Source organism: Scyliorhinus torazame, chromosome 5 (assembly GCF_047496885.1).
Source record: "Scyliorhinus torazame isolate Kashiwa2021f chromosome 5, sScyTor2.1, whole genome shotgun sequence".
NCBI lineage: Eukaryota > Metazoa > Chordata > Chondrichthyes > Carcharhiniformes > Scyliorhinidae > Scyliorhinus > Scyliorhinus torazame.
The window spans coordinates 209478728-209494414 of record NC_092711.1 but is presented as its reverse complement, the minus strand read 5'-3'; the positions used below and the strand labels follow the sequence as shown (position 1 = coordinate 209494414).

At 48.1% G+C, this 15687-nt stretch overlaps 1 protein-coding gene across 2 annotated transcripts in view; it reads right to left on the bottom strand.

The window, feature by feature from the left end:
* Positions 1–1954: 1954 nt before the first annotated feature.
* Positions 1955–15687, bottom strand: part of LOC140420920 (sodium- and chloride-dependent neutral and basic amino acid transporter B(0+)-like) — a 160030-nt gene continuing 146297 nt past the window's right edge. For both annotated transcript variants that reach the window (XM_072505068.1, XM_072505067.1), the window contains exon 14: positions 1955–3967. In XM_072505068.1, coding sequence (XP_072361169.1) covers positions 3833–3967 — 135 coding nt within the window. In that variant the 3' untranslated portion in view covers positions 1955–3832. The remainder of the gene's footprint in view (positions 3968–15687) is intronic.

Sequence of the window (15687 nt, the reverse complement as noted above, 5' to 3'; positions counted from 1 at the left end):
ATTGCCTGCCCCAGTGACTATGTTGGCATTGCCCCAGTGGCTGTGTTGACATTGCCCCAGTGGCTGTGTTGACATTTCCCCAGTGGCTGTGTTGACATTTCCCCAGTGGCTGTTTTGGCATTGCCCCAGTGGCTGTGTTGTCATTGCCTGCCCCAGTGACTATGTTGGCATTGCCCCAGTGGCTGTGTTGACATTGCCCCAGTGGCTGTGTTGACATTTCCCCAGTGGCTGTGTTGACATTTCCCCAGTGGCTGTGTTGGCAATGTCCCAGTGACTATGTTGGCATTGCCCCAGTGGCTGTGTTGACATTTCCCCAGTGGCTCTGTTGGCAATATCCCATGGGCTGTGTTGGCATTGCCCCAGTGGCTGTGTTGACATTGCCCCAGTGGCTGTGTTGACATTTCCCCAGTGGCAGTGTTGACATTGCCCCAGTGGCTGTGTTGACATTGCCCCAGTGACTATGTTGGAATTGCCCCAGTGGCTGTGTTGACATTGCCCCAGTGGCTGTGTTGACATTGCCCCAGTGACTGTGTTGACATTGTCCCAGTGGCTGTGTTGACATTGCCCCAGTGACTTTTTTGACATTGCCCCAGTGGCTGTGTTGACATTTCCCCAGTGGCAGTGTTGACATTGCCCCAGTGGCTGTGTTGACATTGCCCCAGTGGCTGTGTTGACATTGCCCCAGTGACTGTGTTGACATTTCCCCAGTGGCAGTGTTGACATTGCCCCGGTGGCTGTGTTGACATTGCCCCAGTGACTATGTTGGCATTGCCCCAGTGGCTGTGTTGACATTGCCCCAGTGGCTGTGTTGACATTGCCCCAGTGACTGTGTTGACATTGCCCCAGTGACTGTGTTGACATTGCCCCAGTGGCTGTGTTGACATTTCCCCAGTGGCAGTGTTGACATTGCCCCAGTGGCTGTGTTGACATTGCCCCAGTGGCTGTGTTGACATTGCCCCAGTGACTGTGTTGACATTTCCCCAGTGGCAGTGTTGACATTGCCCCAGTGGCTGTGTTGACATTGCCCCAGTGACTATGTTGGCATTTCCCCAGTGGCTGTGTTGACATTGCCCCAGTGGCTGTGTTGACATTGCCCCAGTGACTGTGTTGACATTGTCCCAGTTGCTGTTTTTGCATTGCCCCAGTGACTATGTTGGCATTGCCCCAGTGGCTGTGTTGACATTGCCCCAGTGGCTGTGTTGACATTGCCCCAGTGACTATGTTGGCATTGCCCCAGTGGCTGTGTTGACATTGCCCCAGTGGCTGTGTTGACATTGCCCCAGCGGCTGTGTTGACATTTCCCCAGTGACTGTGTTGACATTGCCCCAGTGGCTGTTTTGGCATTGCCCCAGTGGCTGTGTTGTCATTGCCTGCCCCAGTGACTATGTTGGCATTGCCCCAGTGGCTGTGTTGACATTGCCCCAGTGGCTGTGTTGACATTTCCCCAGTGGCTGTGTTGACATTTCCCCAGTGGCTGTTTTGGCATTGCCCCAGTGGCTGTGTTGTCATTGCCTGCCCCAGTGACTATGTTGGCATTGCCCCAGTGGCTGTGTTGACATTGCCCCAGTGGCTGTGTTGACATTTCCCCAGTGGCTGTGTTGACATTTCCCCAGTGGCTGTGTTGGCAATGTCCCAGTGACTATGTTGGCATTGCCCCAGTGGCTGTGTTGACATTTCCCCAGTGGCTCTGTTGGCAATATCCCATGGGCTGTGTTGGCATTGCCCCAGTGGCTGTGTTGACATTGCCCCAGTGGCTGTGTTGACATTGCCCCAGTGGCTGTGTTGACATTGCCCCAGTGGCTGTGTTGACATTGAGCCCGGGCCCGTGTTGGCTCTTCAAATCTGTCATGGACAGTGTCGTGTTACTTAATACAAATTATAAAAATAGATACTGTGTGAGTAAGCAAAGCTAATGTTCCAATCATACAAATGTCATCGAAAGAGTAGAATGCAATTGATCAGGTGAGATTTAATAAGTTGTTTGATTTTAAAACTCTGTATGTGGCGAAAGTTATGACCAGCCAATAGGGCAACAACTGTCTCAGCAGATGCGCCAACTGTCAGCATTACACATGGACAGTCAGTGTCTGGAATCAGTGGGCGTGATTCTCTGAACTGTTTCGCGGCCACGAGTTTGTGAGGATTCTCCTGTTAATCCCTATTTGTCCCTTGTTTTTTCCCCTTAATTTCTGTTATTTGGCGATTTCAATTTTTGTACATGGACAATTCGTGGGACCTGTGCCTTTCAGATGAACTTCACCTTTAACTCAAGTGGCTGGTAAACTGAGCATAGATTTATGACCTCAGGTAAGCCAGGTTGCAAAGAACTGTATATATTTCGGATCAGCAGATTCAAGGGAGATCATTGCTGAAACATTGGAATGGACTTGGCTGTTGGCCAATGAACAGTTTCAAATTGCCAGGCCTGATTAATGGCCCCTGATTGGTCTGAATTTTCTCTGTAATGTTCCTTCCTCTGATTGGCTGTGTTTGATTTTACTTTTGTTTTGGTTAGAAGCTGGAGGATCACAGCTCTGATTTCTCTCTCATCTAATGGGTTCTTTCTGAAGATCCAAAATGAAGACCTGTCTCTCTCTCCAGTCAGATTGAAGTAAAGATCTTTCTCTCGCTGCAGCTAGATTGAACTCCAAAGAGATCCAATCCAGCCACTAGCTGAAATCAGCGCTAATTGTTTAAAAGCCTTTCCAAAAAACTTCATGTCTGAAATCTGTTCTTATCTCAGAAAGGCTGTTCGTCATTTTGGTGGAGTTGGAAACAAGTAAGAATTAAACAGGCTTCAGGTGGATTCATTGAATGAAGACCCAGTTTAATAAAAGTTAAAGTGACACCCCAGGGACAATCTAACAGCCTGGGAGTTCTGACTGAATGTTCTTGCCAGAGGTTTCTTGTCAACCAATGGTTCCAATTGCTCCGCGTCCTCAGAGGACAGCCTGCAGGAACAACCTCATCATCAAAAACAGGGACATTCATCTCTCTCTTTTCATCTTAATCCCTCTTATTTTTACCCTTTTCCCCTCCATCTGTGTGTGTCTGTCTTGTGTGTGTTCGGGGAGAGGGTGGGATGGTAAAAGGGGGGGGGGGGAGTAGTAGATTAGCTGGCCGCTATTCTTTTATAACTATTGCATATTGCGACTTTGTTCAAGTTATAAATAAAGAGTTATTGTGTTCAACTTACAAACCTGGTAACGATAACGTATTGAGCCGTCATGGGGCCAAAGATTCTGCAAACTCGATACTAATTATTGGTTAATTCACTTGTGTTGGAACTCCGGGGTCTGTGGGGCTGGGATTGACCGTGCACTAGCCCAGGGTGTCGTAACACGCCGTTCACTGGCGGTGGGATTCTACCTTCCTGCCGCTTGTCAATGGGAGTTCCCATTGTGACCACCCCACACCACCACAAAACCTGCTGGTGGGGGTGCGCTGCCGGCGGGAAAATTGAATCGCAATGACTGGATAATTCTGGCCAGTGTGTCAGCATTTGGTGATCAAATTCAGTGTGGTCTCTGTGTCAATCTTACTCACATCTTGTTACTAATGTAAGGGGAACTCAGCCACTGCGTACTGCAGATGAGAATTGTTGTGAGAGCAGGAGATCTTGTCCACAATGTTCAGTGACTGGAATTCTTTGTATTAACACCAGGACTCAGGCAGGAGAATGACGGAAGGTTCATGATGCAGGAACGTTGAAGCTCAATAATTCTACCCTGCAGCATCCTGTCCCAAGTTCATTCCCTTGCTTGGCAGGGAAACTTCAGACAAAGTTGTATTTGGGTCCTGATGGAGATACTGCATTGAATTCACACTGCAGTTAGAGTGGTGAGGCCAGAAGTTTTTCACGATTAAGAACTTCTTCAGAATCAGGCCTGTTTCCGTATCTTTCCCCTCTGTGTTGTCCCAAGAACGGACCCCAATCAGGAGCTGATGTGCAAGCGGCAGAAATTTTCTGTCAAAAGGAAAGTTAAACGTTTAATAATTCATGGAGGATTTTTACCCACCCATTAACATACAACAGAAAATAAACCCAGATTCTAACCAGATTCTCTTGCAGTCTGAACCAACACATGGTAATTCACATTATACCGAGAAACACTGAGTCTGTGTGTTTATCACAGAGATTTGGGGGGCACGGTAGCACAGTGCTTAGCACAGTTCCTTCACAGCACCATGGTTCCAGGTTCGATTCCTGGTTTGGGTCACTGCCTGTGTGGAGTCTGCACGTTCTCCCCGTGTGTGCGTGGGTTTCCTTCAGGTGCTCCGGTTTCCTCCCACTGTCCGAAGATGTGCAGGTTAGATGGATTGGCCATGATCAATTGCCCTTAGTTTAGGTGGGGTTACTGGTTTATGAGGATAGGGTGGAGGTGTGGGCTTAAGTGGGTGCTCTTTAGAAGAGCAGGTGCAGACTCGATGGGCCTAATGGCCTCCTTCTGCCCTGTAAATTCCATGATATTATACTCCCGCGTCTACACCTAAACTCTAATCTCTCTGGTAATATATGGGTGGCAAGGTAGCACAGTGGTTAGCATTGTTGCTTCACAGCGCCAGACTCCAGGTTCGATTCTCTACTTGGGTCACTGTGCGGAGTCTGCACGTTCTCCGTGTCTGCATGGGTTTTCTCCGGGTGCTCCGGTTTCCCCCCACAAGTCACGAAAGACTTGTTAAGTGACTTGGACATTAAGTGCTGTTAAGTGAATTGGACATTCAGAATTCACCCTCCATGTACCCAAACAGGCGCCGGAATGTGACAGCTCGTGGCTTTTCACAGTAACTTAATTGCTGTGTCAATGTAAGCCTACCTGTGACAATATAGATTATTAGTGTTATACTGGCAGTGAGGTACACTGGAAAATGTTTATTGCACCTCACTGTTACGGATAGTTTTGATAAACCAGGGAGTTGAGAATTTTGGGGGATGGGCAGATAGCGAGGGACAGGCAGATAGTGAGGGACAGGAAGATAGTGAGGGACAAGAAGGTGTAGTTGATACCCCACCTGGAAGTCAAATGCCCATGATTCAGTGCAGCTCGAGACAGTGTGTAAGTTTGAAACTTCACTCAATGCCCTGGAATGAATGTATTTTCTCTCTTCCTGCCCATAATCAATATGTTTTATATGGAGAGAGGTGCGTCTTGTATCACCCTTCGAGTGTGATAGATAATGACAGATAATCATTCAGTGATAATTTGTGTAAAGCTAATTTATTAAATAAAACAATTAAGGGGGCATGGCTGCCGATGTGTGAGCAGCTGTAGTGTGTGGGCGAAGGTGAACACCTAGTTGATCCACGACAATCACATCTGCAGTAGGTGTGCCTGTGTCTTGAGGAATTGTGCTTCAGAATTGATGAGCTTCAGACATTGTGATGCATCATGGGAAAGTTATCTGGATAATTTGTCGCACTCCGTCGGTCAGGTACTTTGAATTTGGGCCATGGTCAGGGACAGGAGGCTATGACTGAGAGTGAAGCAGATGTGGGAATCCAGAAGGCAGTGTTGGATGAACCTCAGACCTTGCATGCGTCCAACTGGTCTGAGGTTCTGCAGCCTGTATGGATGAAAGTAGGGACTGAAAGCAGGGTGAGAAAATTGACCACAACACTGTGGTGCAGGACACCAATCAATTTGTGAGAGGTAAAAGTACATTAGTTGCTGTGGGGGAGTACAGATGGGGGAATGGATCCTGTTCTTTGGAGCTGAGAGTGTGAGTCCTGAAAGATGTGTTATCTACCTGGTGAGAGGTTTAAGAAAACCTCCTCAGTGCTAGAGAGGAATTTGGAATGGGTGGAGAAAGATCCAGTTGTCATTGTCCATGTGGGTACCAGTAACAAAGGTAGGGCTAGGAAAGAAATTCTGCCAAGGGCTAAATTAAAAGGCAAAACCACAAAGTTATGAATTTCTGAATTATTACCTGAGCCACAAGAAAATAGGGGAAATAAGATCAGAGAGTTGAATGTGTGACTCAAAGATTGACCTGGGAGAAATGGGTTTTGATTCATGGGATATTGATACCAGTCCTGGAAAAAACAGGAGCCATGGCATTGGAATGGTCATCACCTAAACACACTGGGACAGGGTCCTGGTGAATTGTATAACTCGGGCTAGAGTGTGGGCTTTAACAAAAAAGGGAATGTTGTGTTCTTTGTTTTACTTCTTTCAGGATAGTGAAGGTTGTAGAGCTGTGTTGTATAAACAAGCTAATTTATTGCACTACACAGAATTAGATTTGAACATATTACTCAGGAATTAGTTCAGTAAAGATTACACTACACATCTACACTATTACCTATACTGTTAGTTCAACTACCTCACAACTACTCTGCCTTGCTCTCTCCCACTCTCTCCAACTATCTCCATCTATCTCCCTGTTATAACCTGCCTACTTACCATTGGCTGGGGACTAATGACAATCCGCCAATCCTGTGGGAGTATGAGCTTCCCCAATGAGGGGGACGGAGAAACCATTAGTAAACTCCTAGTATAAATAAAGCTGGCCAGTTTAGGAACCAGCAGGAAGAAGTGTGCAGCAAGGGAAGTTGCTGCTGCTGTTATATATACATGTTATTGTAAATAAATGTTATTTCTTTGTATCCTTAAAACTCGTGCTGGATTCTTCGTGGCCCTCACAAAACTGGCGACGAAGGTTAAAGTGAATAGCTGTCTACACTGCTGAAGCCACCTCCCTGGATTTTTGTTGGATACAGGTTGAAAGTTGTTTTCTATTATACCATGCCTCTGTACGGACGTTTGGATGTTTTTGATGCTGCGCTGGAAAGCTGGAACCAGTACACACAACGGATGTGTTACTATTTCCGGGCAAACAATATCACCGAAAACGAGCACCAGGTGGTCATATTGCTCACTGCCTACGGCCTGCATACGTTTGGGGGTGATTAGGAGCCTTACGTACCCAGCTGTGCCAGACACCAAAACGTTTGATGAACTTGTGAATATAGTGGGGCAATATTTTAACCCAACCCCATCCACGATAGTCCAGCGTTACCGGTTTAATACTGCTGAGAGGACCCCTGGAGAATCCCTTGCCGATTTTCTATCCAGGCTACGCAGGATTGCGGAGTACTGTGACTATGGTGAGACCTTGTCAGAAATGTTACGCGACCGTTTGGTTTGTGGTATTAACAATGCGGCCACCCAGAGAAAGTTGTTAGCTGAGCCAACATTGACTTTTCAACAGGCCATTCAAATAGTATTGTCCCGAGAGAGCGCAGAACGAGGAGTGCAGGAGCTACAGGGAATGGAAGTGCATGCCTTGGGGCGCAACCCTTTCCGTCCAAAAACGTCCCCCCGCACTCCTGCAGTACCTTGGGCGAGGCAACGTCCGGACCGACGCCAGTGGCCGTCGGACATTCCTCCCCGAAGGGAGCCTTCTCCAGAACCAATGGATGAGGAGCCATGTCCGTGTCAGACTTGTAGGCGCCGACCCCGTCGCGGACAGCGGTCCTGGGGGCGCCGCCGTCATTCCGATCGAAACTGGGACCAGCCCAGGGGCCGTACCTTCCATGTGGATGAACCTGCGGCAACTACTACTGAGGACGTGGAGACGGAGGATGACTGCCTGCAGTTGCATTGTGTGGCAGCTCCCTGTGTGGCCCCCATTAAGGTGACAGTACGGGTCAATGGCCACCCGCTTGAGATGGAGTTGGACACTGGTGCAGCGGTCTCCGTGATCGCCCAGAGGACATTCGACCGCATCAAGCAGGGTATACAGACCCTTACATTAACCGACTCACAGGTCAGGTTGGCCACCTACACAGGGGAACCACTGGACATTGCAGGAACTACAATGACCCCTGGTGTTTATGGACGCCAGGAGGGGCATTTCCCACTTATCGTGGTGCGCGGCCATGGGCCCAGCCTGTTGGTTCGGGACTGGTTGTGCCATTTGCGGTTGCAATGGCAGCACATCCTCCAAACAGTTTCTGGAGGGTTGACTGAGGTGCTAGGACGATACGCAGATGTATTGCACCCTGGTTTGGGGAAAATAAAAGGGGCCGTAGCCCGTATCCAAGTCGAACCAGGAGCCACGCCGCGCTATTTCCGGGCTCGCCCGGTGCCTTACGCCTTGCACGAGAAGGTAGAAGGGGAGCTCACTCGTTTGGAGAGTTTGGGTATTATCAGGCCCGTCCGCTTTGCTGACTGGGCAGCACCAATTGTACCTGTAATGAAGCCAGATGCCACAGTTTGCTTGTGTGGCGACTATAAACTTACAGTGAATACGGCTTCCCGACGCGATCGATATCCAATGCCTTGCATAGAGGATCTCTCCGCGAAGCTTGCAGGTGGACTCTCGTTCACAAAATTAGATATGAGTCACGCCTACCTGCAGTTGGAGCTGGACCCTGCCTCCCGACCATATGTAACGATTAATACACACCGGGGCCTGTATGAATATACACGGTTGCCCTTTGGAGTATCCTCTGCCTGCGCAATTTTTCAACGTGTTATGGAGGGCATTTTGAGAGTTTTACCACGTGTGGCTGTCTACCTAGATGACGTTTTGATTACAGGGACATCGGAGCAGGAACATTTGGAAAATCTGGAGGCTGTCCTTAGACGCCTTTCGGAGGCTGGAGTCCGTTTACGTCGCAAAAGTGCGCATTTCAGGCAAAGGAAGTAGTCTACCGAGGTTATCGGGTGGATCGCAAAGGTTTGCACCCCATCGCAGAGAAGGTGCGTGCAATTCAACAGGCCCCCGCCCCGACTGACACTTCGCATCTTCGTTCTTTTCTCGGTCTCGTAAACGATTACGGGAAGTTCCTCCCCAACCTGGCAACTACGCTGGCCCCTTTGCACCTTCTGCTGAAGAAAAATCACACCTGGGTTTGGGGTCAGCCGCAAGAAACCGCTTTCCGGCGGGTAAAGCAACAATTGTCGTCGTCTGGGTTACTAATCCACTATGATCCTGGAAAGCCTTTGCTTGTCACAAGTGATGCATCCCCATATGGTATTGGGGTAATCCTGTCCCACAAGATGGAGAACGGGGCCGAGCGACCGATAGCTTTCGCTTCCCGCACATTGACTGCAGTGGAGAAAAAGTACGCGCAGATCGAGAAGGAGGACCTGGCAGTGGTTTTTGCGGTGAAACGCTTCCACCAGTACGTGTATGGCCGCCATTTCACTATCGTGACTGATCATAAGCCTCTGCTGGGACTTTTCAGAGAGGATAAGCCAATACCGCCCATTGCTTCCGCACGGATCCAGCGCTGGGCTTTGTTGCTTGCTGCATACGAGTATTCTCTGGAGCACAAACCAGGTACGCAGATCGCAAATGCCGACGCACTGAGCCGATTGCCTTTATCGACCGGCCCCATGTCGACCCCCACAACCGGTGAGGTGGTTGCAACCCTAAATTTTATGGACACCTTGCCTGTCACAGCATCACAGATCCGTGAGTGGACCCAGACGGAGCCAGTCCAGTCAAAGATTCGACACCTAGTCCTGTGTGGTGGGCAGCATAGACAGCTCCCAGGCGAGTTGCGGGCATTTTCCTCGAAGCTGTCAGAATTCAGCGTGGAAGACGGCATCCTCTTGTGGGGGACGCGTGTGATTGTCCCGGAAAAAGGCCAGGAGCTGATACTAACAGACTTGCACAATGGGCATCCAGGTGTGACCAAAATGAAAATGTTGGCCCGGAGTTATGTCTGGTGGCCAGGCCTCGACACCGACATTGAGAAGGTGGCCCAAAACTGCTCCATTTGCCAGGAGCATCAGAAGCTTCCGCCGGCCGTGCCCCTACATCACTGGGAATGGCCAGGGCGGCCTTGGGCACGCTTGCATGCAGATTTCGCAGACCCTTTTCAAGGATCTATGTTCTTTCTATTAATTGACGCCCAGTCTAAATGGCTAGAGGTGCATAAGATGCAGGGGACAACGTCCTGCGCAACAATTGAAAAGATGCGTTTGTCGTTTAGTACGCATGGCCTCCCCAAGGTGCTGGTCATGGATAACGGCACTCCATTCACGAGTGAGGAGTTTGCGAGGTTCACGAAGATGAACAGCATACGCCATATCCGCACTGCCCCTTACCACCCGGCTTCAAATGGGGTTGGCAGAGCGCGCTGTACAGACATTCAAAAGAGGCCTAAAGAAGCAGTCTTCCGGATAAATGGACACGAGACTGGCTCGCTTTTTGTTTACGTATAGGACCACCCCCCCATGCGGTGACTGGGGTAGCTCCCGCAGAACTCCTAATGGGCTGGAGACTTCGCACCCGCCTTAGTATGCTTTTCCCGGACATTGGCGCAAACGTACGCCGCACACAAGAACGGCAGGGACAGGGATTTTCTCGGCATCGGCCGATTCAGCAGTTTGCGCCCGGTGACCCAGTGTTCGTTCGGAATTTTGATGGTGGTGCCCACTGGGTTCCTGGTGTAATCCTTCGCCAAACGGGCCCTATATCTTACCAGGTGCAAGCCCAGGGTCGTCTCCAGTGCAAACATGTAGACCACGTTCGGTCCAGAAGACTATCCCCTCAAAAGATTCCCCGCCCCGGGACCTCATTTCTACAGCCGCAGAGACCAGAGACAAGGGAAGGTAGTCCTCATAATCTTCCACTGGTGCCTCACTCGAAGCCTGCGCAGGTCGTTACAGAACCGAATGGAGATAGAGATGCTGACATGACGGAGGCAGCAGACTCTGTCTCTGAGATGGAGACACAGGATGCATCAGAGGGGGAATCCTCGGGTCCACGGGCCATGGATGTACAACCGTTGCGCTGTTCATCACGGAAGCGCCGGTCTCCGTCTCGTTACAAGCCGCCTGATCCAGCGCCGGGTGCAAATGGTGTCCGGCCTGCGGCAAAACGAATCCGACGCCCTCCTTCGCCAGGTTCTTCGGTGGATTCCTTGGACTTTGGGGGGAGGGATGTTATAACCCGCCTACTTACCATTGGCTGGGGACTAATGACAATCCCACAATCCTGTGGGAGTATGAGCTTCCCCAATGAGGGGGCGGAGAAACCATTAGTAAACTCCTAGTATAAATAAAGTGGCCAGTTTAGGAACCAGCAGGAAGAAGTGTGCAGCAAGGGAAGTTACTGCTGCTGTTTTATATATATATGTTATTGTAAATAAATGTTATCACTTTGTATCCTTAAAACTTGTGCTGGATTCTTCGTGGCCCTCACAAAACTCCCATAATTCAAGGAGGCATGTGATATTTATCTGTTCCCTAGCCACCTTGCCCATCCCATTCCTTAGCTTCAGACTGTTTGCAACATTGCTGCCAGATTTGACCGACCCTGTGATGAATTTTCCAGCCACTTTTTACACAACATTACCAAGATCGCCTCCTAACACCGCCAGTGTCTTACTCTGACTTTGACTCTGCCATTGCTTCAGCTTATCTATTGATGAACCTTCATTCACGCCTTCTAGGCTTCAAGACTTGATGAATCTTAATCTTTCCTGCCTGATCACCCACCTTCTCTCATTAGTAATCTTGATGTCATCCTAGACTCTGTTGATCACGTCTTTACTTGTGGCAAGTCCAGTTAACATATCACTGCTCTGCTTGATGACTAACTTTCATCTATCACAACTGCTGTGTTTCTTGGCTAACCTTCACTGATCATCCCTGACCTTCATGACTGACATTCACTGATCATCCCTGTTCTTTTTTTTTCATAAATTTAGTGTACCCAATTAATTTTTTCCAATTAAGGGGCAATTTAGCATGTTCAATCCACCAACCTTGCACATCTTTGGATTGTGGGGGCGAAACCCAAGCAAAGAGGAGGCGAATGTCCAAACTCCACACGGGACCATCCCTGTTCTTGATGACCGACATTCACTGATCATCCCTGCACTTGATGACTGACATTCACTGATCTTCCCTGTTCTTGATGACTGACATTCACTGATCATCCCTGTTCTTGATGACTGACATTCACCGATCATCCCTGTTCTTGATGACTGACATTCACTAATCATCCCTGTTCTTGATGATTGACATTCACTGATCATCCCTGTTCTTGATCACTGACATTCACTGATCATCCCTGTTCTTGATGACGGACATTCTCTGATCATCCCAGTTCTTGATGACTGACATGCACTGATCATCCCTGTTCTTGATGACTGACATTCACTGATCATCCCTGTTCTTGATGACTGATATTCACTAATCATCCCTGTTCTTGATGACTGACATGCACTGATCATCCCTGTTCTTGATGCCTGACATTCACTGATCATCCCTGTTCTTGATGACTGACATTCACTGATCATCCCTGTTCTTGATGACTGACATTCACTGATCATCCCTGTTCTTGATGACTGACATTCACTGATCATCCCTGTTCTTGATGACTGACATTCACTGATCATCCCTGTTCTTGATGACGGACATTCTCTGATCATCCCTGTTCTTGATGACTGACATTCACCGATCATCCCTGTTCTTGATGACGGACATTCGCTGGTCATCCCTGTTCTTGATGACGGACATTCACTGATCATCTCTGAGCTTGATTACTGATATTCACTGATCATCCCTGAGCTTGATGACTGACATTCACTGATCATCCCTATTCTTGATGACTGACATTCACCGATCATCCCTGTTCTTGATGGCTGACATTCACTGATCATCCCTGAGCTTGATGACTGACATTCACTGATCATCCCTGTTCTTGATGACTGACATTCACTGATCATCCCTGAGCTTGATGGCTGACATGCACTGATTTTCCCTGTTCTTGATGACTGATGAGGGCAGCACGGTAGCCTTGTGGATAGCACAATTGCTTCACAGCTCCAGGGTCCCAGGTTCGATTCCGGCTTGGGTCACTGTCTGTGCGGAGTCTGCACATCCTCCCCGTGTGTGCGTGGGTTTCCTCCGGTTGCTCCGTATTTCTCCCACAGTCCAAAGATGTGCGGGTTAGGTCGATTGGCCATGATAAATTGCCCTTAGTGTCCAAAATTTCCCTTAGTGTTGGGTGGGGTTACTGGGTTATGGGGATGTGGTGGTGGTGTTGGCCTTGGGTAGGGTGCTCTTTCCAAGAGCCGGTGCAGACTCGATGGGCTGAATGGCCTCCTTCTGCAATGTAAATTCTATGATAATCTATGATATGATTCACTGATCATCCATGAGCTTGATGACTGACATTCACTGATCATCCCTGTTCTTGATGACTGACATTCACTGATCATCCCTGTTCTTGATGACTGATATTCACTGATCATCCCTGTTCTTGATGACTGACATGCACTGATCATCCCTGTTCTTGATGGCTGACATTCACTGATCATCCCAGTTCTTATGACTGACATTCACTGATCATCCCTGTTCTTGATGACTGACATTCACTGATCATCCCAGTTCTTGATGACTGGCATTCACTGATCATCCCTGTTCTTGCTGACGGACATTCTCTGATCATCCCTGTTCTTGATGACTGACATTCACCGATCATCGCTGTTCTTGATGACGGACTTTCGCTGATCATCCCTGTTCTTGATGACGGACATTCACTGATCATCTCTGAGCTTGATTACTGATATTCACTGATCATCCCTGAGCTTGATGACTGACATTCACTGATCATCCCTATTCTTGATGACTGACATTCACCGATCATCCCTGTTCTTGATGGCTGACATTCACTGATCATCCCTGAGCTTGATGACTGACATTCACTGATCATCCCTGTTCTTGATGACTGACATTCACTGATCATCCCTGAGCTTGATGGCTGACATTCACTGATTTTCCCTGTTCTTAATGACTGACATTCACTGATCAACCCTGTTCTTGATGACTGACATTCACAGATCATCCCTGTTCTTGATGACGGACATTCTCTGATCATCCCTGTTCTTGATGACTGACATTCACCGATCATCCCTGTCCTTGATGACGGACATTCACTGATCATCCCTGTTCTTGATGACTGACATTCACCGATCATCCGTGTTCTTGATGACTGACATTCACTGATCATCCCTGTTCTTGATCACTGACATTCACTGATCATCCCTGTTCTTGATGACGGACATTCTCTGATCATCCCTGTTCTTGATGACTGACATTCACCGATCATCCCTGTTCTTGATGACGGACATTCGCTGATAATCCCTGTTCTTGATGACGGACATTCACTGATCATCTCTGAGGTGGATTACTGACATTCACTGATCATCCCTGAGCTTGATGACTGACATTCACTGATCATCCCTATTATTGATGACTGACATTCACCAATCATCCCTGTTCTTGATGGCTGACATTCACTGATCATCCCTGAGCTTGATGGCTGACATTCACTGATTTTCCCTGTTCTTGATGACTAAAATTCACTGATCATCCCTGTTCTTGATGACTGACATTCACCGATCATCCCTGTTCTTGATGACTGACATTCACTGATCATCCCAGTTCTTGGAGCCTGACATTCACTGATCATCCCTGAGCTTGATGACTGACATTCACTGATCATCGCTGTTCTTGATGACTGTCATTCACTGATCATCCCTGTTCTTGATGACTGACATTCACAGATCATCCCTGTTCTTGATGACTGACATTCACCGATCATCCCTGTTCTTGATGACTGACATTCACCGATCATCCCTGTTCTTGATGACTGACATTCACCGATCATCCCTGTTCTTGATGACTGACATTCCCCGATCATCCCTGTTCTTGATGACTGACATTCACTGATCATCCCTGTTCTTGATGACTGACATTCACCGATCATCCCTGTTCTTGATGACTGACATTCACTGATCATCCCTGTTCTTGATTACTGACATTCACCGATCATCCCTGTTCTTGATAACTGACATTCACCGATCATCCCTGTTCTTGATGACTGTCATTCACAGATCATCTTTGTTCTTGATGACTGACATTCACCGATCATCCCTGTTCTTGATGACTGACATTCACTAATCATCCCTGTTCTTGATGACTGACATTCGCCGATCATCCCTGTTCTTGATGACTGACATTCACTGATCATCCCTGTTCTTGAAGACTGACATTCACTGATCATTCCTGTTCTTGATGACTGACATTCACTGATCATCCCTGTTCTTGATGACTGACATTCGCCAATCATCCCTGTTCTTGATGACTGACATTTACTGATCAACCCTTTTCTTGAGGATTGACATTCACTGATAATCCCTGTTCTTGATGACTGACATTCGCCGATCATCCCTGTTCTTGATGACTGACATTCACTGATCGTCCCTGAGCTTGATGACTGACATTCACTGATCATCCCAGTTCTTGATGACTGGCATTCACTGATCATCCCTGTTCTTGCTGACGGACATTCTCTGATCATCCCTGTTCTTGATGACTGACATTCGCCAATCATCCCTGTTCTTGATGACTGACATTTACTGATCAACCCTTTTCTTGAGGATTGACATTCACTGATAATCCCTGTTCTTGATGACTGACATTCGCCGATCATCCCTGTTCTTGATGACTGACATTCACTGATCGTCCCTGAGCTTGATGACTGACATTCACTGATCATCCCTGTTCTTGATGACTGACATTCACTGATCATCCCTGTTCTTGATGACTGACATTCACCGATCATCACTGTTCTTGACGACTGACATTCACTGATAATCCCTGTTCTTGATGACTGACATTCACGATCATCCCTGTTCTTGATGACTGACATTCA